At 40.1% G+C, this 26,997-nt stretch overlaps 1 protein-coding gene across 1 annotated transcript in view; it reads right to left on the minus strand.

The window, feature by feature from the left end:
- LOC109043445 (uncharacterized) overlaps positions 1-26,380 on the minus strand; it is a 61,523-nt gene extending 35,143 nt beyond the window's left edge. Inside the window, exon 1 of the mRNA XM_019060649.2 lies at positions 24,911-26,380. Coding sequence (XP_018916194.1) covers positions 24,911-25,355 — 445 coding nt within the window. The 5' untranslated portion in view covers positions 25,356-26,380. The remainder of the gene's footprint in view (positions 1-24,910) is intronic.
- Positions 26,381-26,997: the final 617 nt, after the last annotated feature.

Below are 26,997 nucleotides of genomic sequence, written 5' to 3' on the forward strand. Positions count from 1 at the left end.
CTACACCCGCTGGCCAGAAGCACAACCTCTAGAGGGTATCACAGCTGAAGAAGTCGCAACAGCCCTCCTAAACTGCTGGATTTCAAGATTCGGTTCACCTTCCCAGCTTACCAGTGATCAAGGCCGACAATTTGAATCTCATCTCTTCCGAGCCTTGGAGAAACAGCTAGGAATCAATCACATCCGGTCAACTCCATACCACCCCGCAGCAAACGGAATGGTTGAACGGATGCACAGACACCTCAAGAGCGCCATCATGTGCCACCCAAACTCCACATGGCTAGAAGCTCTCCCACTAGTACTTCTAGGCATGAGATCTGTCTTTAGAGAAGACGCCCAAGCAACACCCGCAGAGCTGACTTACGGCGAACCTCTACGCCTCCCAGGGGAACTACTGGTCGCAAACCCAACTCAAGAAAACCCTGCAGAATACGTCAGCAAACTGCGCACCCAGATGGCAAATCTTCGGCCCAAACCTGCCTCTCGCCACGGCACAGCAAACACGTTCATATTCAAGGACCTGAAGACATGCTCCCACGCCTTCCTCAGAGACGACACAAGCCGCAAGTCCCTGCAGCCCCCCTACACCGGGCCATACAAAATCGTAGAGCGTACCGACAAAGTGTACAAACTTCTAATAAAAGGCAGACAAGTCAACATCAGCATCGACCGCCTTAAACCGGCCTACATCCTACCCGAAGAACCAGCCTCTGTACAGCTCGCACATCCCAAAACCACTCCGGCCCCAGCTGCGGTCCCGCCCCCAACACCCAACGAAGCGGAGACCAAAGCCCCGGAATACAGGACTCGATCAGGGAGGAAAGTGCATTTCCGCTTCCCGGACTTGGTCAAACAATAAAGAAAGCTCACACCAAAATTCACCAACTTCTTAGAGACTCCGTCTCAGCCGTAGGGGAGTACTGTGGCGGCCAATCACCGCCTCTCCAGCGCGGCGCATCCCGCGCTCGCCCGTGATTGGCCGACACGGTCGCTCCCCGAGGGTATAAGACCAGCGCCCCCGGCCACCTACGGCACTCGTGCTCAGTCCTCAAGTCAGTCAAGTCCAGCCACGCTGCTCCAGTCTTCGCTCGCTCCAGACGCCATCCATCCTGTCTCTCATCACCATCTAAAACGGCCCTTTTCAGGGCCACCACATCACCTGAGCACCCACACTTGATTTTGCGGAGGTGCCGTCCAGCTGCAGGCACTCCTTCTCCAAAAATTCAACAATTTCTGCGATGGTTGGATATTTGACCTCAGCACCACGAAAGTCATCGAGGCGCTTTCTAAAATAAAATGACATTTTCTGGACAATTACGGCTGTCAACATGGATGCATACTCGGAGAGTTCATGTTTTAGCCCTTCAAGAGCCTGGGTGTGCTCCCTATACTTGGTGAGGAACGACGGAATATGCGTAACGTCCTTAATCTCAGGAAGGTTGAGTAATCCATTAAAGTGGTGAAATATATGCCTTCGCTCGCATTGAAAACGTTGGCACAGGATTTGCCATGCTACATCGTAGTTGGAATCAGTGATATCCAACCCTTTAACCAAATCTAGCGCCTCACCCTTCAAGGAAGTGAGCAAGTATTGAAACTTTTTCACTTTTGCTAACTCCTTCACATCATGCACGGATACGCTAAACAGGTTGTAAAAAGACCGCCAGTCTTCCAATTTGCCTGAAAACTGGGGCAACTCAAGTTTGGGTAGCCTAACATTCGCCGTAGATGATGATTGAGACTTGGCCGAAGTGTTCTCAGAGTTTGGGGCAGAATTACGCAAGATTTTAGGTGTAATAGAGAGAAAGGTTACTTCTGCTGCAAGAATGATTTCGTCGAATTCTTCCTGAATTTGATCCGTATTTACTCTCGATTCATGCGGAAGTTTTGAGTTAAGATTTATCAATTCATTCTGGATTGCATCGAATTTCTCCTGGAATATTGCTAAGCGATCGAAAAGTGGTCTGAATTGCTCACAATTAATGTCCGAAAGTTCATTTTTGAACGTTTTCTCAATAGCCTGTACCCTAGAAAATATAGTGGCTCGCTTAGTCTCTAATGCTTCTGCCATTCTCTCCTCTTCACTTATTTCGGGTGAATGTCTACCGCGTTGTTTCTTTACCATTTTGCTTGCTTAGGTGCGTTAAGGTTCGAATCCGGCCCGAGGGACCAAAAAATGTAAGGATTGAGCGGGTCAAAAAAATACCAGAAAAATGAGTGTAACCAAAAAGTGATAAGTTTCCGAGGGACCAAAGAATATGGGATGACGGCTCAAAAGTGGTGAAGAAACATGTGCTAGACCTTAAAGGTTGGAGGTGATTGTACGGAGAGAAAGAATGAAAGGATCGAAAAGAAAGAGAAAATGGAATAATATATGAGGTTTTCAAGTGAGAGACTATTTTTTATTGATCAGAAGGATCCTGGCCTAGGTGATTTTATTTTTACCAGGCTCAAAGTGAGCCGGCTACTACCATGGGTAGGAGACCTGAAGGGTCACCAGGCACGTAATGCGCCGGCTTCTGCTTTGCGCAGGAAAGTCAGAAGGACTTGAAATTTTGAATACTGCTCTGTGCTATTGCACTTACTTTTACTCCGGATTCATATGAATCGGCTTCTCCGGTAGGAGGATTTGATACAAACGTGAATTTAGTTAGAGATGTCTTGAAATTTTTCCTGGGTGAATTTAGATAGGACTGCCAAAAGTGGAATATTAAAGTTGATTTTGAGATGACCCTGAGAGATTAGCCGCTCCGATCGCTATAGATGGGTTGATTCAGCTTGCTCGCCAAATTCGCTCCTTGACCTTGCTCGAGAGACTTGCTTCTTGACTTGGGTTCGGGTTTCCTGTCTGGCTGCTGCTTGAACTTGGTTGAGTCTTGGTTTCTTGGGTCTTGATTAGCTTGCTTCGCTGGGTCTGGAGACTGGGTGTTGATCGGACGGCGCATCACTTAGAAGTGAATTCATGGAGCGCAGCGTCCCAGTATTTATACCGGTCGCGTGAGAGAGCGTTGCCGCGAGCTTGGCTGTGATTGGTCGACGCGAGCGCTGTGTGAGAAATTGGCGGGAGTACCGCTATGCGAGTTTGAACTTCGCGGGAGCACCGCTAGGCGAGATTGAACTTGGCGGGCGCTGTGGAGACTAAGTTTTGGACGTTTTGAATTTCGCGCCCGCGCGCGGCTCGTGATTGGTGCGCTGCCTCGCGTTCATTCTGAGGCTGGGGCCAATGGAATTCAGCGGAGCTTTTTGCTCCCGGATTCATCACTGTGATTGGATTTCTAATGATTATTATTTTGTAGGTGAAACCGAACAAGTATTACTGAAACGAACTCCTAACTAAGATATCAACGTTTTTATTTCACATTGGTTACGAGGAATTTGAACTTCCCGCTCACAAGAAACTCTCTACGTGAGTCAAATCGCGCTACAACGGGCTCAGCAAGATTCTCAATCGAGCAATGTTCATTTCCCACCAGGTGTTGTTCAAACTATAAGCAATTTGCTATAGCTGAGCCGAAGCAACAGAATTGATTGATGAGGTTGCCAGATTTTTAAATCGCAGATACTGTATAACGTTTAGCGCGCGATGTGAATCACGTAGAGCATTGAGTTTTCATGACCGGGTGGTTTGAATTCACGCATCAGAATCATTAAATATCTTCGTATGCACGGAAAAAAAAAGAATTGCTGATTCGGCAATTCAATTGCTAAAAACAGTGAGTGCAATGTTTCAACGCAGATTTTACAACCAAAAAATGCTACTTTAACCACCCCCGTGGTTAAATTAGTTTACAATGTGGTTAAAGTAGCATTTTTTTGTTGTAAAATCTGCGTTGAGACATTGCACTCACTGTTTTTAGCAATTGAATTGCTGAATCAGCAATTCTTTTTTTTCCGTGTGGAGTTGATTTCGGTAATTTTCGTCGTGCGTATCGTTCTCGTCATTTCAGTAAAAATTTCCAATTTTTGAGCGGTTTCATGACGTCTTTTGAGCGTCTTTTGGCACGTGGATCCTTCACAGCTGTAGAATGAATAAGCTTATCTTTAGAAAAGTTGGTTTATCTCTATTAAATCTCATCAACAATTTATGAGCCCTGTTAAATTTAATTCGATATGGTGTAACCTGTCAAATCGATGTGAGAATCCATCTCTCTTTCTCGGGGAAAAAAAAAAATAATAAAAATTGGGATATGAGCGATCAAAGATTGGCTTCCGATTCGATCCAGATGGGTCCCTGATTCGGGGGCCAATGATGATCCAATCAAGATCCAATCATATAATCAGCTCTTGACTTATTTCACCAAGAAGAAGCTCCCCTTTAAATTTAGCCTAACAGTTCAGCCTACAATTTCATTTTTTTTTTCGGTTGTGCACCGTCCCGTAATTTATCGTTTCTTCGACATAAGGCGCCACTCAATTTTCACGTTAGCTCTGAAAAGTAAAGCTTCATATGCAAAATAGAGCTCATCTCTAAAAGCAGTTACGCAGTTCCATTCCAACTCGACGATCCATTTCTGCCGCGAACCGCGAGAGGCAAAAAAAAGTAAAAAAAACCGATAGGTGGAATGACACGGAAAAGAGGAAGAATAAACGGGACGAATTTGAATATTTCGCCGATAAAGCGCGGCGGCGAGCATCAAGCATTCGCCGCGCGGCGTCGCCCATAATGACTTGTTTCACCTACTAATTTATCAATAAATTACCCGAGCTTCCAATTCTTTTTAATCAATCTTGATTTACCCTTTAAACTAAAGCGTGTTGCGACGAAGACTCATTTAGTGGGAGAGCGGATCGGCCCGTCTGTGTGATCCTCGGGCGTTTCGCGCCGACGGGGAAGGGGAGGGAGGGGGAGAGGGGACTTGAACGCCGAGAGAGACCACTGCCTACTTAGGTAGAGAGCCCATTATGGTAGAGGTGGAGGTGTGAAACGGATTTTCAATTTAAGATGAGTTATAATTTTGTGTGGACCTTCTTTCAATTTTAAACTATTGGATACCCGGTTTGAGCTTTACAGCTTTTCTCCGGGGTTGCTCCTGAGTTGAGCATATTCATTCACTGGAAAAAAACCACATTGGATCTAGAGTCCAGATTCTTGAAAACATTGACAAGAAAAAGGACTCTTGATTCAATCAGAATTAAGCTTAAATCAAAAGGAAATCCGCTCAAATTAAGAGGCTTTGTTCTTGATTTAAGCTTAAATCTGATTGAATCAAGAGTATTTTTTCTTGTCGATGTTTTTCAAGAGTCTGGACCTAGATCCAATGTGTTTTTTTTCCAGTGTCGACAGCGAGAGTAGTTACACGCCGCACGTCGAAGATCGAAACAGAATATTTGCCAAGTGTCTGTGCAAATAGTCAGTTTTCCTATCTTACATTGGAATTTGGAATATTTTCTTGGCATTATCGGTGATACGTCATTCGTCCGAAAAACAAGCAAACCTGCTCATGCTCGGCTGGCCGACGTGATCGAATTTCCATGTTGCGAATATATTCCGGAGTATACATTCGCGCAATTGTGGGTACATGGAGTGCAAAAATCCGTGAGGATATCAATTCATGGAGAAAATTATTCTCATATTATATCTTTTTGTGTTGGGCACCCAGCCGGGATTTCCAACTTCATTATCATTCCGTGTGTACGAGGAGCGTTGAGGGTCCACACCTCAAGCCATCGCGCCTTCAATTTTGCAGACGCAACACGGACATCCATCAAACACGAATAGTTGTATCTTTGCGCCGTCATCAATACGCTTCCATTCCTTTCCTCTGTTTCCACTTTCCACGTTGTGTTTGTTTCCATCTGTCTTATTTGTTTTATTTGTATTGGTGCTTCAAGGGCTACGGTAGATACACCGCCGAAGATAGGAGAGACGTAATCCAGTCTCGTTTTTTGACTATTCTCTCGAATCTGAGCGACCCCGACCCTTCATTGCTAGCATGAAGCGGAGCATTGCGAGTTCACGCCACGCGCCATCGCGCCTTCAATTTTGCAGACGCAACACGGACATCCATCAAGCACGAATAGTTGTATCTCTGCGCCGTCATTAACTTGCGCCAATTCTCATCCTCTATTTCCCTATTGTGTTTGTTTCCGTTTGCGTTATTTGTAGTGGCACTTCGAAGGCTACGTGAGCGACGCAGCCGAAAATAGGAGAGACGTAATCGGATCTCCTTTTTTAACTTTTCCTCCGAAATCGAGTGACACTTTAATGACAGCATAAAGCGGAGCATTGTGAGCATGATCTTATTTTATTTCATTTTTGGCAAGGTAAAATGCTTTGTATAAGTAGCTAAACTTTTTCCGTTAGATTCTGGGTCATTTTAATGTTTTTTTTTAGCGATTTGAGCACACATACGATTGCAAATATTGACATTTAGAATAATTCAAAATTAGATTGGCGTTATGTGATGAATTTTGTATTAAGAATTTCCACCTTATGACTTTTCCACCTTCAAATTTGTAAAAATTGGTAAACAGTGCGTTGCGCAAGGCAGTCTTGAGGTTCCTTAGCTCCTTGTAAAGCATCTGTGAGGCAATCTCAGACCATCTCCCCCTCCTCCCTGGAGCGTTACGTATGTCATGAACGGACTCACATGCAATGCATCGATCTCATTATATATTTGAACAGAAACTTATATTTTTACATATTTTGATCAAAAGGAACTATATCCATCTTGGCATGAGCTCTAAAATTTATAAGGATACATGCATGGTAGGGCTCATGTCGGAACGGAATCGTTCCTTTTGATTCAAATACGTCAGTTTGAATGAATGCCGGAGAGTAATACTGCCGTGCTAAGTAAGTACGCCGTATGAGCCAGCAGGTCTTTCCAAATTTCCTTATTCGACAAATCACGAATTTCAGGGAAATCTGTGAAGATTTCTCCTTCAACTTTTCACGGGATTTCGTCCGGAATTTCAACTTAAAAGTCTGAAAATTTCAAGGAAAAATATTCATAACTTTCCTCAGAAATGAATGTTTTGTGAGACGGAATTTGGAAACTCTCGAATATTCATACGGCGTTTTCCCTTAGCACGGCAGAACACACGCTAGACAGTGGCGTGGCGTGCTTTGCGATATGTCGATTGTTATGCCCTTTAAACCTATGGAAAAGGATCGATTGACAGGGTGTTCGTAGCGAACACCCTGTTTATCGATTTATTTTTTAGGTTTAAATGGCAAATCAATCGATATATCGCAGAGCACGCCACGCCACTGGCTAGATTCATCTTTTTAACATCGGAAATGATAAAGCCAACTGATATATATTTAAATGGAGAGAGAGGAAGCTGAGGGATAGGAATCATTTATCCCTGAAGACAAGAGGCTTTCCTCGGCGACGCACGGATGATCGGTTAACAACCATGGAACACCGGGCGGAATCCAAATAGATACATCGAGGATATTAGGTGTGTAGACAGGTAGCCGAACAGAACGGGAACACAACCCGGATTTCGAGCAATTTGTTTCCACCGCCCGGGCCGCGGCCGCCACGATATCTTAATTATAGAGCTCTTTTCCCGATTTTCGGTTTCATCGTCATCCTAAATTAAGTGTTCTTAAAACCTCGCCCCGCTGCCGAGAGGCGATTCGTCGAATCCTCGAGTAGTTATTTAATTGAACTTCCTCCCTTCGGGACCGAGCGCGCTCTTTCGTGACCGTGACTCATGGGAAGCAGACCTTTGGAGGTTCGAAAGGTTCATATTCAGGTTTCATTCATTTCGCATTGTTTACAAACAAAGAGGAGTTGTTTCGCTGATTAAAAAGGTAAAGGTGCGTGGTGGAAGTCGGAGTGATCAGTGGCGTGGCGTGAATGATCGACTATCGATATTACCCCATTTGAATCCGCGGTAAAGAATCGATTATTAAGGTGTTCGCTGCGAACACCCTATTAATCGATCCTTTTCCGTAGGTTCAAATGGTAGATTAATCGATACATCGCAAAGCACGCCACGCTACTGAGTGATAGATGATTTCAGAGCTCTGTTTTTATAAAGAAAATTCCCCAGAATGCACTTTGAAAATCATCCATTCCGGAAATGAAAATTACCCTACTCATCTCGAACTCTTGTCACGGATCGAGGTTAGAAATAGAGAGGTTTCAGTTTCAGCAAAATGGTGCCTTAAATACCTTTAAATTTCACATGGGAAAGTGAAAATGCACGGGAGGAAAATGACGTATATACCCACATTCTTGGCTGATTTTTAGTCCTCCCTTGAAAATGGTGGAACAATCATATTTTTGGTACATCAGTCAATATAATTTTGAGCCAGAGTCGAACGTAGAAACTTCTCTTGGCTACAAATTAATTGGCTTCAGAATTTACACCTTTTGATAGAATTAGAGCTCAAACGTAAACCTGGGTAATTCGGTGAAATTTTTAGGGATAACAACATTTTTTGGATGGGTCAATGCTTATGAGGGATCAAATTCAAGGCTTTATTGGAGCTTAAGGTCTGATTATGTAACAAACTCTCATTTATTTAGAAAAAAAAGCCGTCAAGGACAATTTGACGACCAGTGATGAATCAGTCTTAAATCAAAGTTTCGAAAGGTTCTCTCTATCTTCCTTCAGCAATATGCTGCACAATTTCAGCTATAGGCACCCGGACATATTATGTGCAAAATATCAGTCTCATTGAAATAATAAATGCCCAAGCATTCGACACCTCACTTTTTGAAGGGTTACAATGGACGACATTGAGTATTTCATGTTTGGTTAAAATATTTCATCATTTGAGGATTGAAGTGTTGGCGGTCTGTCAAAATGTGTACCAATCGAACCACCAAGCCAATATTGCTAAAAGCTTCTGATTTGCTCGAGCTCGATTGATTCTCAAAGAAGCTTAAATATTTAGCTGATGGACAGAATGAGAGGCGATTTTGTTGGTCCACAGTCAATCCTACTAAAAATAGAGGCAGAGAGAAGAAGAGGGAAGGGTTTATTAATTAATTGATTTTTTCCGTGTTGCCGGCGGTTCTTTGTTGTGGTCGTCGGATCGACAAGCCGTAAATAGGTGCCTCTGACCTAAACGAAAACTACTGGTCAGACTCCAAGGCTCAACTTGCGGATCGAATCCACTCAGAAGCGTGGTACGCCTCACAGTGGAATGAGTCAGTACACGAAAAAAAAAATTCAATGTTGCTTTAGCATTTATAATGTTACAAAAATGTGTGACAAGTATAAATGCTGATTTTACAATAAATAAAATGTTATATTAGATTAACTATACACCCGGTTAAATGAGCAAATTTAATGTTGTGTTATCATTTTTTTTTGTAAAATCAACATTTGATACTTGTCGCACATCTTTTAACAGTACAAAATCTAAACCAACATTCAATTCTTTTCCATGCGGACAAAGTTTGGAAACTTGAGATGCTTATAACTCCGTTTATACAAAACTTGGAGGTTCTAAAAGTGGTTTCATTGGTTTCCTCATGAAATTTTCCTCCATGAGCACCCCTTGAAATTTAAAATGTGAAGAAATACACATCAAAATTTGCCAAAGATTTCATGTCCGACCTCTCTAAATGATTCGACCCACCGTGCGACACGTCTCCCTTCATCCTCCTAATTCTACCTGGCTCTAAATCAGATTGATTTAATCGGTGGAAAAAAATTAATAAGCTCGATTAAGGATATATAGGAGCGAGACCTCGATTTCGTAGATAATTATTTATTAATTTGGAAGCGGGTCAAAACTCAACTCAAAAACGAAATAGAATAAAGGTAGGCGCTACGCAATACCGTCGCCCCTCTGACATAAGCGCGCAACTGCACTCTGCAATGAACCCTGTCGTCCATACAACTCAATGCTTCGCCGGGCTCATCTCAATCTTTAGTTACGCCCTATTGTCAGCCATGTCGAAGCGGGAGCGCTCGGGGTGATATGAAAAGGATGAAAAGAAACCCGTCCCGAGCGTGTGTTGCGAGGAGCGCGATAGATATAACAAGATCGAATTGCCTGCGTTTGGAAACAACAATTATGTTAATTATATTTCAGGAGTCACGCCCCGACCAGTTTTGAGGTAGAAATTGATTCTCTTCGAAGAATTGAGACGTCAGGGCTCTGCGGCCTCAGGACTCGGGAGTTCTCGAGCCCGACCCCTCCGAGGGGAGATTTTTCAGGTATATAAATCACAAACCTGATTATAACCTTAACGCGGAGTGCCGCTCTAAACAGAGGCCGCGAAACCCGACTGACGTTTACATGCATGTACACGAAATATAAACGTATGTAGCCTACATGCGTATCCCTGGTGGGGCGCGTTCTTTATCCGAGCGCTGTTGCAAACTTGATTTTTGATTGGCGTTCCTGGCTCTTCGAGATATGGTAAAATTTGACCCTATGAGGACAATACTGCCGTGGTAAGGAAAAACGCCGTATGACCCTTTAGGCGTTGCCACATTTCCTTCAATAAAATAGGTATTTATTGGAGAAGTTTCAAATATTTTTTCACCAAATCTTCAGTCACTTTTGTTCGCACTTTAATCTAAAATCTCCGAAAATTTCGAGGAAAAATACGCATTTTCGTCATAAATACCTGTTTTATCCGGAGAAATTTGGCAACTCTCAAATGTTCATACGGCGTTCTTCCTTGGCACGGCAGAATATGGGTCGCATTTAGCAAAAAGGAACCAGCGTGATTATAGTGCTTTCAAAATCGTGCAACTTCTATTTTTCTTTTAAAAATACCTGGTATATTTACGGTGCTAAAATTTACAAAGTTATTATCCTTTAAAATTTACAATTTTTTGGTGGGAAGGAATAACTTTTTGCTATTCTGTTAGATTTTTTTAGATAATTATGAAGAGGCACCATTTTTATAACACTGCAATCGCACTGGTTCATTTCTGCCAAATGTGATCCATATGACGTGCATGGAATAATCTCACTTGTGCAGTGTACACGTTAAATTAAGCAAGAGCGAAACTGTACAGTCCCTCGTTGCAGAGGCGACGATCTCACATCGGTCATTGCGAATTTTCCTTAATTATCCTCTTCAAAAGTCTAATAGAAACTGCAGCGTCATTGTGGCAAGATGAAAAGTAACCAGGACTTTTGAGGTGAAAATTTGTCATGTTTTACTCAGAAAGATTAAGCTAAATGTATCGACTTGTATTCAAACGATTTGATCCATGAATCAATAGCTAAGAGCCTTTTTCTTCCTTTTACAATCATAGTTGAAAAGGAGACGCTAGAGCTTAATTGAATGCATTTATTTAATCACGTTAAAAGGTCAAAGAACACGCTGATCGGGCAATTGAAACAAATGATAGCTTTACCCCACGCACACCATTCAAACTGTTGTGATGACCGATACAGCATGATAATTCCAAGCTTAAATAAGTTAGTTCATTCTGCATTGCGTATTTTCTTCTTCAATTATTGAGAGTCTATATTCAGAGGTTTAGCGACTAAACTGGAAGATTTGCCCGAAAATTGATACCTTTTTTGTTTGCCTCACTGCATGGAGTGGGAGAACCTTAACATCATTTTGGCTTAAATTGGGCCTCTAAAGTATCAAGAATGGAGTGTGGAGAGGGACTTATCACGAGTGTATGCTATCTTTAGGAAGTTTAAGAGCTATAGTTAGAGTCTTTTCTCTCTATTTTTTAACCAAATTCCGAAAAAACCTTCCAAAAAATCCCACGCATGATCCCCTAGTTTCTTACACCCAGCCTTAGGTGACCTTCACCTGAGATCATCAAGCTTATAGGTCACCTGGCCGATAATGGAACACACGGGGGTTGTCACTGATTACACCGTCAGAAAAAATACACTACTATATAATACATAATACCACATGTTTATACATATACGCAATTTCAATGACTTTTTTTTCTTTTTTAAAAAAAATAAATGAATAAAATACAATTTTGATCTTACCTGCTACCACTTTAAACAGCTTCACTGAAAAAAAACACACTGGATCTAGAGTCCAGACTCTTGAAAAATTGACAAGAAAAAGGACTCTTGATTCAATCAGATTTAAGCTTAAATCAAAAGGAAATCCGCTCAAATTAAGAGGCTTGGTTCTTGATCTAAGCTTAAATCTGATTGAATCAAGAGTATTTTTCTGGTCGATGTTTTTAGGAGTCTGGATTCTAGATCCAATGTGTTTTTTTCCAGTGTTCCCTAAAAATTTTCACTAGGATAATGGTTCATTTTCACGCAGGTGTATTGCGCTCAGCCGTCAGTTCTTAAGAAATGTATCTCATAGTCAGGGTAATTCTCTTCTGAGAATGCCGTCAAAGCCTCCCACTGTAGCAAATCAGGGTAATTGAATCCATTATTTACCGAAATATTGGTCAACTGACCACCGTGACGCGGAACGAGAGTAAATAAGAGGCAGCGAAACGAGAAGCAAATTTCTTTTCGTTTAAATTCAATGATAGTGTTTATTTTCACTTAGGAATGACGCATTAGAGAACAATGAGCCCTTCGGGTGCAGAACGCCGATGGCCATTGGCCTAATGTTGTGTAACGCAATTATGGAAATCAAGGAACCATGCACTTCATGCCGAGATAGACCGGTGGTTAAGTACGCCTCTCTGTACTGCCGCGCTGGGTAGAAACGCCTTAAGAACATCAGGCGTTGCCAAATTTCTTCTGATAAACCTTGAATGATTTCGATACTCAACGTGCATTTTCCTGTACATTTTTTAAGACATTTTCTCACGATTCAATCTAAAATGTCTCGGAATTCAAATTGACAAAATATTTATAACTTTTCTGAAAAATAAATACACTGGAAAAAAAATACATTGGATCTAGAGTCCAGACTCTTAAAAACATCGACAAAAAAAATACTCTTATTTCAATCAGATTTAAGCTTAAATAAAAGACCAAGCCTCTTAATTTGAACGGATTTCCTTTTGATTTAAGCTTAAATCTGATTGAATCAAGAGTCCTTTTTCTTGTCAATGTTTTCAAGAGTCTGGACTCTAGATCCAATGTGTTTTTTTTCCAGTATATCTTATCAGAGGAAATTTGGCAGCTTTTGAATGCTCATATGGCGTTTCTTCTCAGAGTGGCCGTGTAAGTAGTTGCAGTCAGTCTGATATTTTACACCAATAACCGCTTCGCCTCAAGAAGTGCCTTAGACCTAGCAAGCATGCCGTACCCAAGAAAAAAGGCATAACACATCACGGTCACACTATGGATCTACACCGGTGCGACTGACTTCCGAAATTTTAGGGGTTGAGAAGTTCTAAAACCTGGTTTGGCTTTCTACACATGGTGCTATCTATATCTACTCAACATATTCCAAAAATAATATAAATTTAATTTTCTTAGACTAAACCTTATCCTAGGCCTGTTGTAGGCTATTTTTCAAATCAGGCATTTGGGGAAAGCGATTAATGAAAGAAATAATAAAAAAAAGAGAGATGCCTTCAAATTTTGACTATTTGATCGCACATGTGATATAATGCCTGGTTTGACAATAACCTAGTACATATCAATCTATACATCCGAAAAGGACTACATCGTAGCGTTCCAAACATCTGCTATAGCGGTTATCACAGCTCAACTACTATAAAAAAAAACATTACGTTATATCTTTCTTCTTTTTTTTTTGAAATTCATAAATATTTTTAATTCGCATTTTTATGTGCTCTTTGTGCACTACACACTAATAGAACCGATTTAGTGATTGTAGTGCAATAAAAATTCAAATGCAGAGCATCTCGAACAGGAAGCAATCAAACATTGAAAAGAACAACTGCGCATAATTTGTATGATATTGATTTGAAGTGACAATGACGCAACATGTAAAATCGCATATGACACGAACATAAGTGACGAAAACTGCGACAATATTTTTATAAATCACAGAAAATACTTTTGTGGGAATGATTGATTTAAAGTTGATGGTGTGTTTGAGTTTACACTGTCTTGATAAATACATGACCTGGATTAATTACACGCGAGACTGTCACAGACCAATGCTTAGGAAAAAGGCGACTGTACAAAAGTTCAGTAACTAGGAGAATGAACTTTCATCCATGATATATTTGTTTATTTCAGTGAGCAGGTAAATTGGCTTACTTTCCTCATAAAAAATTATTGTATGTCATTTAGGAACGGTCAATGTTTTGCAGGATCTTCAAAATGTAACTTGTGTACGTTTCATTTCACGATTATTTCAAGATGATGATACGATTTGAAAATAAATGTATGATCTACATGTTACTTTTACTCGTTTACTTGTCACAAGCCAAAATGCACTATCATACCTTTGTAAACAAATTATTTACGATTAATGAACCGTCTATTAATGCGATATCGCATAAATTTTCAGAGACGTGCATTTTAAAATTAGATTACCTTCGCATTTATATGAGCAAATACTTGAGAAAATTACTCGCTCAAACAAGTTCAAACAACGTGGCTCGCAAACATCCATTGTTTATTGTAGAATATTAAATAACCATGAGGTATATTTATGCTACACTGGAAAAAAACACATAGGATCTAGAGCCCAGATTCTTAAAAACATCAACAAGAAAAAATACTCTTGATTCAATCAGAACTAAGCTTAAATCAAGAACCAAGCCTCTTAATTTGAGCGGATTTCCTTTTGATTTAAGCTTAAATCTGATTGAATCAAGAGTCATTTTTCTTGTCAATGTTCTCAAGAGTCTGAACTCTAGATCCAATGTGTTTTTGATGCCAGTGTAAATGAGCTTAACGGTGAAATCAATTAAAATCAAAAGAACTATATGCATAAGATTGCGTGATTTCTGGTTACCTTTGATTCGGTTTATTTGCACGTAGCTCCTTTCGGCATAAATAGTCCAAGTGATTGTACGTAAACCAAGAATAACTATATACCTACATCGTGACCTGGGCCTTGAGATCCATAAGAATACATGCATAACAGAGCCCATGTCACAATGGAGATAGTCTCTTTTAATATAAAGTCGTTCAGTGATGGTGGAGATTGATTTAAAATTTCACACATTATTTGATGTTTTCCTTTTCTCGTCATTCATTCTCATGTCTAGTCTTCTCTATCTGTAACGTTCTGAGATCTGAGACAGTCAAATGCTTATCAATTATCATTTACAATTATCCGTTTCATTTTCATATTCGTAGTGGAAGCCTGCACCAACTAATTTTTGCGTAACTTATACATTAAAACATTTTTTAATGCCAGGCCCTAAGATAAGTCGGATTAAGTCAAGGAAGGTCATGTCTATGCCGAATTTTTTTTTGGCAGCCAAGCCTTTCACATAGAGTGTTGATTAACTCATGCTGTGCTTTATCGCTGTGTGATTCGTTTTCGGATTAAGATTTGATAGTGTGATCTGCGTTTTAACTTTTGTGCGATGGAGCTTAAACTTTTTAAAACGCAGAGAAGCTGTGTGCCAGACATTCGTGAAGTTATAAAAAATTGAGACTTTCATGATATCACGGTTTTTAATATCAGGACGCACCGGTGTGTTTTTGTCCGAAGAGACACGAGCTTAAAGTTAACGTTCTTATCCAAGGGTGGGTGGAATGATGTGTTACTAGCATCACACATTAATGTCTCCAAGCTATGTGGCTTAGCTAGAATTGAACACAGCAGCGTGCACCCTTACATGTTAAGTGAACACAAGGGTGCGTTTTTGGCAACACACCATTTGTATCATTGCGGGAAAAAAATCCAAAGAAACACACCGCTGTGTTCTGAGGTGATTAATTTTTAACGTATCTTATTTTTTCCAATGGCAAATCGTGTTTACCCCTTACAAAAATTCATTTCCGGCAAGTTCATTCCGCTGAATTTAGCTAGACATTTTTTGAAATAATTGTCCTTTTTATGATTCTATGTCATGGATTTCCCGAAACATTACCTATTCACAATGTAAACGATATATCGATGGTGAAACTGCAAAAATACGTATCATGGTTGCGGTGCCTCAAAATTTGCGATCCTATTTTATTCTTTGTAAGGAGACTAAACAACATTATGGCTTTTAATTTTCACAAGATATTCTTCACCTGGAGAGCAAAATCACCGAAGGTCCCAAGAAATGGCGTTTGGTAGTTTCCGATGTAGAAAATTAAATATAACAAGAAGTTTGCAACGCCGCAAACTGAGATATGCGTCTCTGCAGTTTCACCGTCGATATGGGGCTTTCTTAGGTAAGGAGCTGTTTAAAGAACGACTTTAAAATCGGTCCAAGGAGTCTAAATCTCAGTACTTTCTCGTTTATCTCAGTGTGATTTTTCATGAACTTGAACCATAAATTTTGGTCGAGGATCGAACTCTACGATCGGGGCTCCGGTGAAATTGGCGGTCTTTCACCTCACACGAGATGAATTCACTATTCGAGACTGCCCAAGATCCACGCCGACGCTATTCTGTCGTGCTAAGGAAAAAAGTCGTATGAGCCTTCAGGCGTTGCCAAATTTCCTTTGATCAAACGTGAATTTCCTGGTTAACTCATGAATATTTTCCCTCCAATTTTTCAGATAATTTTCTTCGCAATTTCAACTGAAGTTCCTGAAAATTTCAAGGAAAAATATTCGTAACTTTTCTCAAAAATAAACATTTTATCGAAGAAAATTTGGCAACTCTTGAATGTTCATACGGCGTTCTTCTTTACCACGGCAGCATTGGAGGCGGCTCCAAAGACGAGGGTCCGAGACCCGCGCCTCGTGGAATTGGGAGCTTATTGGGAAGTAGTTAAAGAGGGGAGTCTCAAATTAGGTAGGGAGGGAAGAGGGAGACCCGGGTAATTAACGCCACCGTAATTACCGAGCTGCCATGTCCGTTTTGACGAAAACCGTATCGCCGCTCCACCGAGGTTGCTAGGTTATGCCCTTAAATTTAGATATTCCACATTAGTTTGGATGGAAAAAGTGGTGAATTTCCAGCACCATCGGGCAACAAAGCTCCACCTCGCGCCATTCCGCTACACCTCATCTTGTTTCGAATCTCCACCCCCGATTTTTCCCCTAAGCGAGGACAGCTCGACCCCTATTGGAAATCATACTTAGATACGCGCTTTTTGGTGAGTTCGGGAGGAACTTTACCCGCACTAGCTGCAGCTCCATTGTCCTGTGGCTACCCTTAACTTTATCCCATGACCCGCCTCCACATCCGAGTACGTGGCACCAAATAAGGGTTCGGAGTCACAGGGGTTCAAGTGCATTGGGACATTACCGAATTCAACTTGACATCTACTCAGTTATTGAAGTACATTTGAAAATTTTCTGTGACATTTTTGGTTAATTTTGTTTGAGATCTGGAGGGAGTTGATTAGCATTTTCGACTTGCAAGTTGAATAAAGAAATACATTGTCGGTTGGAATGATGCACAAATAAAATAAATTTGTCATATATTTTTCCAATAATTTAAATTTTGACTCGGCTTATTAACCTCTATGGACGATTGGTGACAATTTTTGTTGAATATGGTGAATAGCAAAATTTAATTTGTTTCTTCCAATTTTTTATGGAGGGTATGGACTTGATTGACATATACTCATCTAATTTAATTTTTATTTCTGACGAAAAAGTTTACTCTAAATTAAGATAAATAGTGCGACAAAAATAGTTAGTTAGTTAATTTACGACGATCAGCAACCAGGCTTTTTACGTCGGAGATAAAAAATAATGAGAAGTCTATCTCACAAGACGTATACTTTTCTTCCCTTTTAGGTTTGAGGTAACCACTGGTTCTGAGAATTACGCCTAACAATTTAAATTTCAAACTATGCATCATAGAAAAATGCAGAAAGCTGTGCACAGAGTAAATACAAAGTGCAAATAAAGTCGGGTTTAATTTTAATAATTTCTCAAAGGGTCAACAAACATAGTTTTATCATGACACCTGATTTTCCTATTCTAATGGCAAAACTCTGAGCAATGTAAATGTAGTGGTATTTTGGTCATCACACGCAGAACAGTCGGAAAAAAGAGTCTCAAAATGCAGCAAAATGAGGTAACTATTTCACAGCATAGCAAAGTTAAATCTGCATCATTTTGCATAAAGAAATAGTCAAAAATTCAACTTTTGAGAACATTTTGGAGCAAGAGAAAGATAAAATTTGAGTTTTACCGGCGTTGTTGCCAGCTTTGGAAACGATAAATCTCGAAAACTTATAAGACTTTGAAAATGCAAATGATTGCTTGAAAATTTGACCAAAGTTCTCAAGAGTATCAGAAAGCATTTAGAACCGAAAACTATCAATATAGGTATGTTTTCTTCGGTGATGTTCAATCGGTTTCTTTGCTGAAAAATTTGAGTCGCCCCTTTCGGGAATTTTTTGCCTGACTTCATCTCATACAAAACAATATTTTCAGCAATTGATTAATCAAAATATTTATGACAACGATAAAACAGATACACAAAGGAGTAACTGTAACGATGGAAAGTAACGAGGATAAATCATTAGGGAGAAAAAGAGAGAGGGGCTAGGAAAGAATGTTCCATATTTGCTCGGACACTGTCATGCGAGTTGCGCATCTAGATTACGGGTCATTAGCAGTTTAGAATTATACTGTCATTACACGCCAGTGACTCAGTGTTTAATAGCTTCGAAAAGCATGGAATCCTCTGCGGTCGACGGTGCGGCCATTTCACCACCGCTCCATGTCGCCTTCGCTGTTCCCTGGGATTACCCCATTGGCAGCACTCTCATTAGCAGCAGGATATTTGAAACGGAAGGTCCTTGTAAAAATGTATCCACCCATAGAGGCATAAAAAATAATTGAATACACGATACATAGCACCTTCGCGCCGGCGGAACATGGAGAAAATGACCATGAGTGAGCGTCATCAAACAGCTCGATCTATATGCATCATGTACCTAAGCCAACCTCAAGTCGTTAGTTAATGTACAACGCCATTTTAGAATCAACCCACCCGGAAAGATAAAGTTTGAGTGCCAGTCCGGTACATCCTAGTTTTTCCTCTATGCTTTTTTCCCATGCTTATCATTTGCGGACACTGAAACTGAGGTTGTAATGAGTAAAATTATGAGTTTTTGAAACAACCTCGCACATAAGAAAATGTGAATCTGATTTTTGTTTTCAATTTCATGAGGCTATTTATAATCCTATGATCTTATCTATAATGGTTCTCAACTTTTAGAAAATTTAAAGCACAGGCTGCAACCCTTTCATAGAGTTTCATCACAAAAATATTTTTCACAGACAATTCACAGTATCTTCAGCTGTTCGCTTTTACATTCCCAGACGGGTGTTTGCGCTGGTTGAATTTTATGTGAAAATAAGGCTTATGTCTGTATGACCTCTCAGTTTTTGAGATTATATATTCTACCATACATGATTTTAATACTGAAGAAATATGCCACAAAAAATACGTTTGTTTTAGAGCAGAAAACAATGCTGGATGAAAACACCACTCATGTTGTTGTTGAAATTAGATGACAATAATTTAGAGTGTCATTAATATTTATTATTTTGATATGAGTTTAAAATCAATCAAGAAAATATTACTCAAAATGGAGTTTATTGCGAAGCAAATACCACTTTTTCGTTAAAATCCTGCTATATAAATGAGAAATTACTCTAAAAATCCTCCTAACATCATCTATAGAACCGATTTTGATTCGAAGTTAGGCATTATGGGGAATTCAAATTTCGGGAGAGTCTGTCTACATATGTAAAAACTATTGTTAAAAATTTCAAGGACTTGCTATCAGACCAGCTGTGACACATTTGTAACCTATTCCGATAAGAAGCCAAAGACATATTCCACAACGGAAGCTATAAAGGCAGTCTCATTGACGAAAAAAGTATTTAATCAATCTATCAAAATTAAGACTCCATTAAATTTTATGTCTGCATCGTGGTCGGTGCAATTCAAAATTTAATTGAGGCTCAAATCACTTTTATGAATGGATTTTAGAGCACTCGTAAAAAAATTCAGGGTTTCGATTTCATCAGCCACTATGTTTTTCAATTAACTTTATTGCCATTCAAGAGCCTCGCAATACCGTGCTCAATGAATTATAAAACTGCGCTTTTGATGGGTCAATTATTTTCAGCCGCGAGAATTTCAAATCTGTTACGTAAAAGTTTTATTTAATTATTTTCGAACGGTTAAGCCGTTAATTTTGAATTGCTCTGAGTGTTATTGTCGGCTTCATTTCCTGGATGATTAGGATCAATGTTTAATTGAATTTCAAGGTGTATAAATTTTGTTTTTCGCCCAAGGTTATGACTGAATGAATTTTTGGCGGGTAAAATAATCTGCATTGTGCTTTAATTTTGATTTCATATGGTGATATCGGCCGACAAATTTGTTAGTTGAATCAAACATTCCCGAAAAAAAAAGAATATTCAAAACGTCTAGAGTTTATTTTACTCTTCTCAAAGAGTTCTGGGGTTCTGGGGTTCTGGTACAAGTACGTTAAAGTACAGCGCAGATATTTATTAATATGTTTAAGCATGGCATATTAAATGTTTTCTCTAGATTCTTTCATTCCTTGCTATTTAGTTTCACTTGTAAGCTGAGTTTAACGACCAAGTTTCAGGAGTACCCTCTCTAGTATTTTGGAATCAACTTCTTCAAAATAAAGTGAAAATAAATAAATAATGAATAAATAAAAATAAATATATAAAAATAAATATATAATTTGAAAAATTAGTTTAAAAGTTCCTGTTACTGAAGTACTGATCCTTTGGTGTGGCCAATAGTCTCTTCAGAGCCACTGAATTTTTTAGGCTAAGTACTATAAAATAAAAAACGCAAAAGTTTTGCAAATTTTTCGATACATATTATTATAAGTTTATGGATGTTCTTTTTCAAAGTTCCATTTAAAGTTTGTATTTTTATTGTGACTGAATTAAAACATTTTTGATTGGATAAAGATATTTTCTAGAATAGGGCTCAAGAACCTTTTTTTATGTTTTTATGCAGCATATAAGATTTTGTACGATATTGAAGGATGGGATGAAAATGCGAAGCTACCTGCTCTGCCGTTCACATTTTAATTCCCAAAATCATTCAAACTAACAATCCAAGAAAACTTTGAACTTTGAAACAATCAATGCAAAATATTAACAAGGCTGTCACCTGCTAAATTTATAATCAAATCATACTCAATATTGTAGTTTTTTTTTTAAAAAAAAATTTTCATCCCCCGGTTATTGAAGTATCCACCATTCCGAGCTACGGTTGGAATGGAAAAGCCAATGGCTTTGAGTAAAAATTTTCCATAAAATAGTATTCAATGGATAAGAAAGTGCATGAAAAGAGTCCGTTAGCTCTTACAGTAAGGTATGTGTTTCAGCATGGAATTATGAGAAAAATCGGTGTGTGACGAAGAAGGTGAGCACAACATGTCTCCACATAGATGACTTAAGTTTAAAAAAAATAAAAACAAAAAATCTAATAATTCTTTCACCTAAAACTGTTCAAAAAATTTTCGTTATATTGATGACTAAAATTTTAAATTTGTGATCACTGAATTTGAAGTGAATCATATGCATATCCTTCTTTGGCTTATATATCAACGAACTTGATGATGAATCAATGCAAAGAAGTTTTATCCTCCTTAAATTTGGAAGGAACAAACTCGATTTCGAAATCTGTCAGAATTTATCGTCAGCATATAGGATTATATCTTGTAAATTCCACAAAATACTCATCATCATCGTATTCTTTTGAAAAACGGTGTCATTATGAAAAATTTAGGATCAATTTATATGCATTATATTTTTCCATTCGACCTTATGCATTTGCTATCTCGATATAGCTGACTTGTCCAAGAGATAATTGAAATTGGTTTCTGTAGTATTAAGTGGGTGGAATTTTACTCAAACTGTAAAGATACGACCTATCCACAGAACATCGATAACCGGCCAGCAGTTTCTCTGGGGTGGCTAACATCAAAGGGGTAAACTTTTGTCTACGGTAAAGAAAAGAAGCTATACAAATATTTCAACTCCTCTGTAGCTCCCATTGCATAACGATTGAAATGAAGGACCTTCCACAAACCTAATGCGGGTGGCTGGAGTACAAGATAAGAACGGATTCAATTTTTTTTTTCATCTTGTATAGTTTGATCGTTTTTTGTTTTTTTAAATCCTTCGGACTCTTGAAAAATTTCATACAAACGTATGCTCACTTCTTCTGATGCTCATAATATCTCAGTTAAAATGTTACCGCCACCATTAACTATCATCTCCTTTCTTCCGTCATAGTTTAGGGAATAATGAGACATAATCTGTTTTGGTGTCGTGTTCATTACTTTCCCTAACGTATGCTTGCAATTTTTAACTTCACATTCTTAACGATAATTCAGAAGTAGAATGTAATTTTTTTCACTCATACACTAAGTCGTTGTGAGCTCACATTATCGAGCATTAAATCAAAATGAGGGCATTCAATTAATTTCAATTTTAATTTAGCCAACCCTCCCCCCCTCCGTTTTCTCGCCTCGCATATAAATACACATTGCCACTAATTGGCTTATAATTTCTGTCAAAATGAATTTTAATTTAATAAATAAAAATCAAAAGGCATTGTGAAGCACACAAATCTGATGCACTAAGTTCCTTTCGATTTGATAAATTTGCATATAATTTCGTTTAGCATGATTAAACTCTCTGCATGGTTCTTATTCTTTAGTAAAAAATAAAAAATAATTGTTGATTTAAGAATTCCCCTTTTCTGAGAATTCCTTTCGAGCACAATTTTGCATTAAAAACAAACAGGTTCCTTGTTAAATTCCAAATAGTTCCTCTTAATTTGGAAACATTTAAATAATTTTGTTTCTCTTAGAATATTGGTCGAAGGATCATAAGTGAGCCATCCAAAATCAAGATTTTCCCCCATCGCATTGGTGCGTACCATCATTTTTATTCCCCGGTTTTATAAATGACCTATCTAATGGAATCGGTCTAAATTCGATATGCATCATTGATTGATGAATAAAGTGGGAAGAACCATGCCTCAACCTAACCATGCACAGTGGACCATCTGCTGTATTATTATGAATTTCAAAAATAATTATTATATTATCTTTTCTGATGCGTATGAATCAATACGAGCGACAAATAATCAGATTATTGATATAAACAAATGAATGATGTCATTTATACGAGAGGAAATAATTAAAATCCATGAATTAGAAGAAACTCATGCTGCAAATTGTACAGTTTCTACCCTGAGATTGAATACTAACAGTGGTAGGCAGAGTGGCACACTGAGAAAATGATGCTCTCCCCCTATTTGCGCTTTTAACGCAGGTACCACTAAAAGGAGGCTAGGGCTTTCTCAGCTTGGAGCCGATCAACTAAATTTCCGCCAAATAAGAGTATGAATGGATTCAAAGCGTAATCAAATGCATTAGCATGGTGAATCCACGTGTTGTGACAGTCGCTGAGGGTTTGAAACACGGTGCTGGAATACACCGACTACCGACTTAGTTCGGATTTAGGAACTTCATCACATCGTGCGTTTTCTGCCGAATAAGAGTGCAATTTTAACGGTCAACCAGATGCTCTAGCATGGTAGATCGACGTGTTAGTTTTGACAATCACGGAAGACGGATGGGTTACAATCACGGCACTGGAAAATACTACCCTCGATTGGTTTCGCTCCTTCACATCAAGTTCTCTTGAGTGTAAAACAACGGCACAGTCCTGGCACTCAAACGTTAAGTAGTCGAACTTTTGCAAGACTAGTTTGACGAGAGCAGTGGAGGTTAGGAGTCGTAGAGCGCGAGGGAGTGCTGTAAAGCGACTTATATGTGTATGTGTGTGTATGTAGTTTGACGAACCTGATTTAACTCACAATCCGCAAAACTACAAAGGAAAAGCGGTTTAGTACTCATGCCTGAAGAGGTAAGTCAAACGGAATCACCTAGATTTGGAGTGGCGACAAAAAGTGTCCGCATTATAGTGTCAAATCCTGGGAGGGTGAGACAGGCATCAAGGCACCTACCCAAAATCTAGGGATTATCCTTCTAAGTTCAACCCTAGAGTAGGTTACATTTTCACCAATCGTCGATTCCCTCAATGAAAGACGCAACTACATTTCAATGTTGCCAAAAGTCTCCTCGCAGATTGCACTTCACCGGGAAAAACGTTTCTTGGATTCCGAGTCTATACTCTTAAAAAATTTGACAAGAAAAAATGCTCTTGATTCGATCGGGCTTTGATTTTAATCGAGAGCCAAGCCTCTTAATTCAAGCAAAATCCGATTACATCAAAAGTATTTTTTCTTTCAAACCTTTTTAAAAGTCTAGACTCTGGATCCAAAAGACTTTTTCTCTAGTGCTACCAGGAGAATCTTAGGCATCTCTAACTGAACATTTCGCTGACTTTTCTTCTGATCTCGGGCAAAAATGTGGACAAAAGTTGCACTGGTACATTCTTGTAAATAATTGAAATGTTCTGGTCAATTTTACAACCTTGGAATGAAGTTACGTCCTTCGTCTGGGAAACGATGCAATTACACTGAAAAAAAGTTACGGGCCCTCTTGACATACCGTCCGTTTCGGGCTCAGAGGCCGAAAGTTCCGGGTGCACACTGAAAAAAAGTTACAGGCTTCATAGGTATACCGTCCCGTTTCGGCCTCAAAGGCCGAAAGTTCCTGATGCTGAAGCTTTGATTGCCGTAGCTTTGATTGCTCCCGGTGCTGCGCCCGGAACTTTCGGCATGTGAGCCCGGAACGCGGACGGTATGTCTACATAGCCCGTCAGAACGGCTTCCAAGGCCGGAGATTTTTTTTTTCAATGTGCTGGAATGCTCGACTGCTCCGGATGCTGCGCCCAAAACTTTCGGTCTCTGAGCCCGGCACGCGGACGGCATATCTTTGCGGCTTCTACGGCCGGAGTTTGTTGTTCAGTATACCCGGTGCAGTTTGACGGACCACGACAGTAGTTGGAGCTCCTGGGCGTAGCATTAAGGTCATAGGGGTAGAATCTTACCTTTTTTGGATGCGGCATCCTCGGAAGCACTGTCATCGCTGGCGTTGGTGGATAAACTCCTAGATTTTTTACTACAGGTAACGGGACTATTGGAACTAATTTCACTGCGGGAGCCGGGATCGCCGGACTGGTTGTGCGTCCTGGTCGAGAGGAACCCGGCGGCGCCGAACCTGAGGCTGGCCGGGTGGTGGATGGAGTTGGGCGACTGGTGCGGGTGGTGGTGGAGGAACGGCGAGGGTACGAACCCGGCCAGCCCGACCGGAAACCGGGCCGCAAAATGCGGAAACAGCGAGTGCGGCGGCATGATCGGCGACGACGGGAAGCACGGCAGCCCGCCACCAGTATTGTTCCCGCTGCTGTTGTTGTTGTTGGCGGCGGCGGCTGCGGCCGCGGCGTATAACCTCAAAGCTGGGTTCGACAGCCCTCCGCTTTCCAGAACCATCATGACGTCATCAGCCCGAAAACCAGCGGCTCCCAGCGGGGGTCGAGCAACCGGCGTCCGCCCGAGTCCGCCGACGCATTTTCATCCCCCGAGCACTTCCGGATTCCTTGAAACAACCCTTCGCGATATCACCCCTAGCACTGTCCGTCAAATTCCACTTGAGTGTGTATTTCAACAACCCCTAGAAATCACTTCACCTATCTGCACGCTTAAAAGCATTGCACACATGGACATTCATGGGGGTAGACTTGCAGATCAGTCGTGCAGACTTTTTGCCCCCACTATACCCACAGTAGTTTTGTTGAAACGTGCGGCTACTTTAATTCAGCTTCAGTAAAAATTAAAGCAGATATTTCTCACGATATTTCCAACGGTGGGTCAGCTTTTAGTACAATTTGAAGCAGATATTTTTCACAATATTCCCAACGGTGGGTAAGTTGTTTTCACACAGTGGGTAATGCGAATTCGACCCCTCCAGCTATTTAAACACTGATAAATAAATTAAGTATTAGAAATTAATTTTTTAATCACGTAAGGTTAACACCCTCAAAATTATCACAATTCCAAGCAGAGATTCGTCCTTGTTGGCAGGGTTAAAAATCCGTAAACGATTGTTGACTTGGGTGGTTGCATCACGCCACTAAAAAACGGAGCTCAATTACAAGAGCGAGAATTCACTATAGTCCGTTGTATACAAGGACGATCGGCGGAGAGTCACTGATAACACAACGATGAAAGACGAAGCACACGGTCACAAAACACGGAGGCGATGAATTATTCCTTAGACTGGGCGGTCAGTCGAGCGAGAACTGAGGCGTTTAGGTTAGGGCGCCCCGGAACACAGGCGCGGCGACCGAGAGAAGAGAGGAGAAGCGAGCGGGCGGACGGACGGACAACATTCCCGGGTCAGAAACGGCGTGCATCTAAAGTGCCTGGAACATAACCAATATGTTAAGATTCTATTTCGTCCCCCACCACGGCCGCGATATTAAATAAAATTCCTCCCTCTCGTATTAAATTAAGTTTATCTCCCGCGCTTCCCTCCCCCCGCGCCCTGGTAGTTTAACTAATTTGTAATGATGGCGTGCGTTTATTGATTTCCTCCGCGCGGATTGGCTGCGCGAGGCCCCGCCCTCCCGGGCATAAATCCCTCCTTTGACTCACCTCGCCAACATATCCTCTCGCGCTCTCCTCCTCGTCAGTGACCCGCTGGAGTTCCCGCATGGGAAGGCTTCTGATAGGGAGAGCCGATGCGCCAGGACTCTTCCTCCTCCATCATTTGGATCCGTTCCAATATTCTTCAGTCTTTCCCTTGAATTTTCCTGCTTTGGGAGGAAATTCGACGCTGTTTTCCGGTTGGAAATGTGGGCTGCGCACAGAATTTAGCATGAGTTTTTGGTTATTTTTTTTTTTGTAATTAGTTATTTTTATTAATGCACTTCTGTAAAAAGAAAAAGGAAAAAAAGACAAGAATCGGTTTTCTATTTTTATTGAACCTTCCGACCATCATACTGTCAAAAACATACATGAAATTTTAACTTTGAAATGCAACTTTAATTATTATCTTTTCTCCTGCAACTCTCATAATATTTTTATACATTCCGTTTCCTGATAACCTAAAATTTGAGATTCTGTTTCCTGTTAC

Source organism: Bemisia tabaci, chromosome 6, assembly GCF_918797505.1.
Source record: "Bemisia tabaci chromosome 6, PGI_BMITA_v3".
NCBI classification, from domain to species: Eukaryota; Metazoa; Arthropoda; class Insecta; order Hemiptera; family Aleyrodidae; genus Bemisia; species Bemisia tabaci.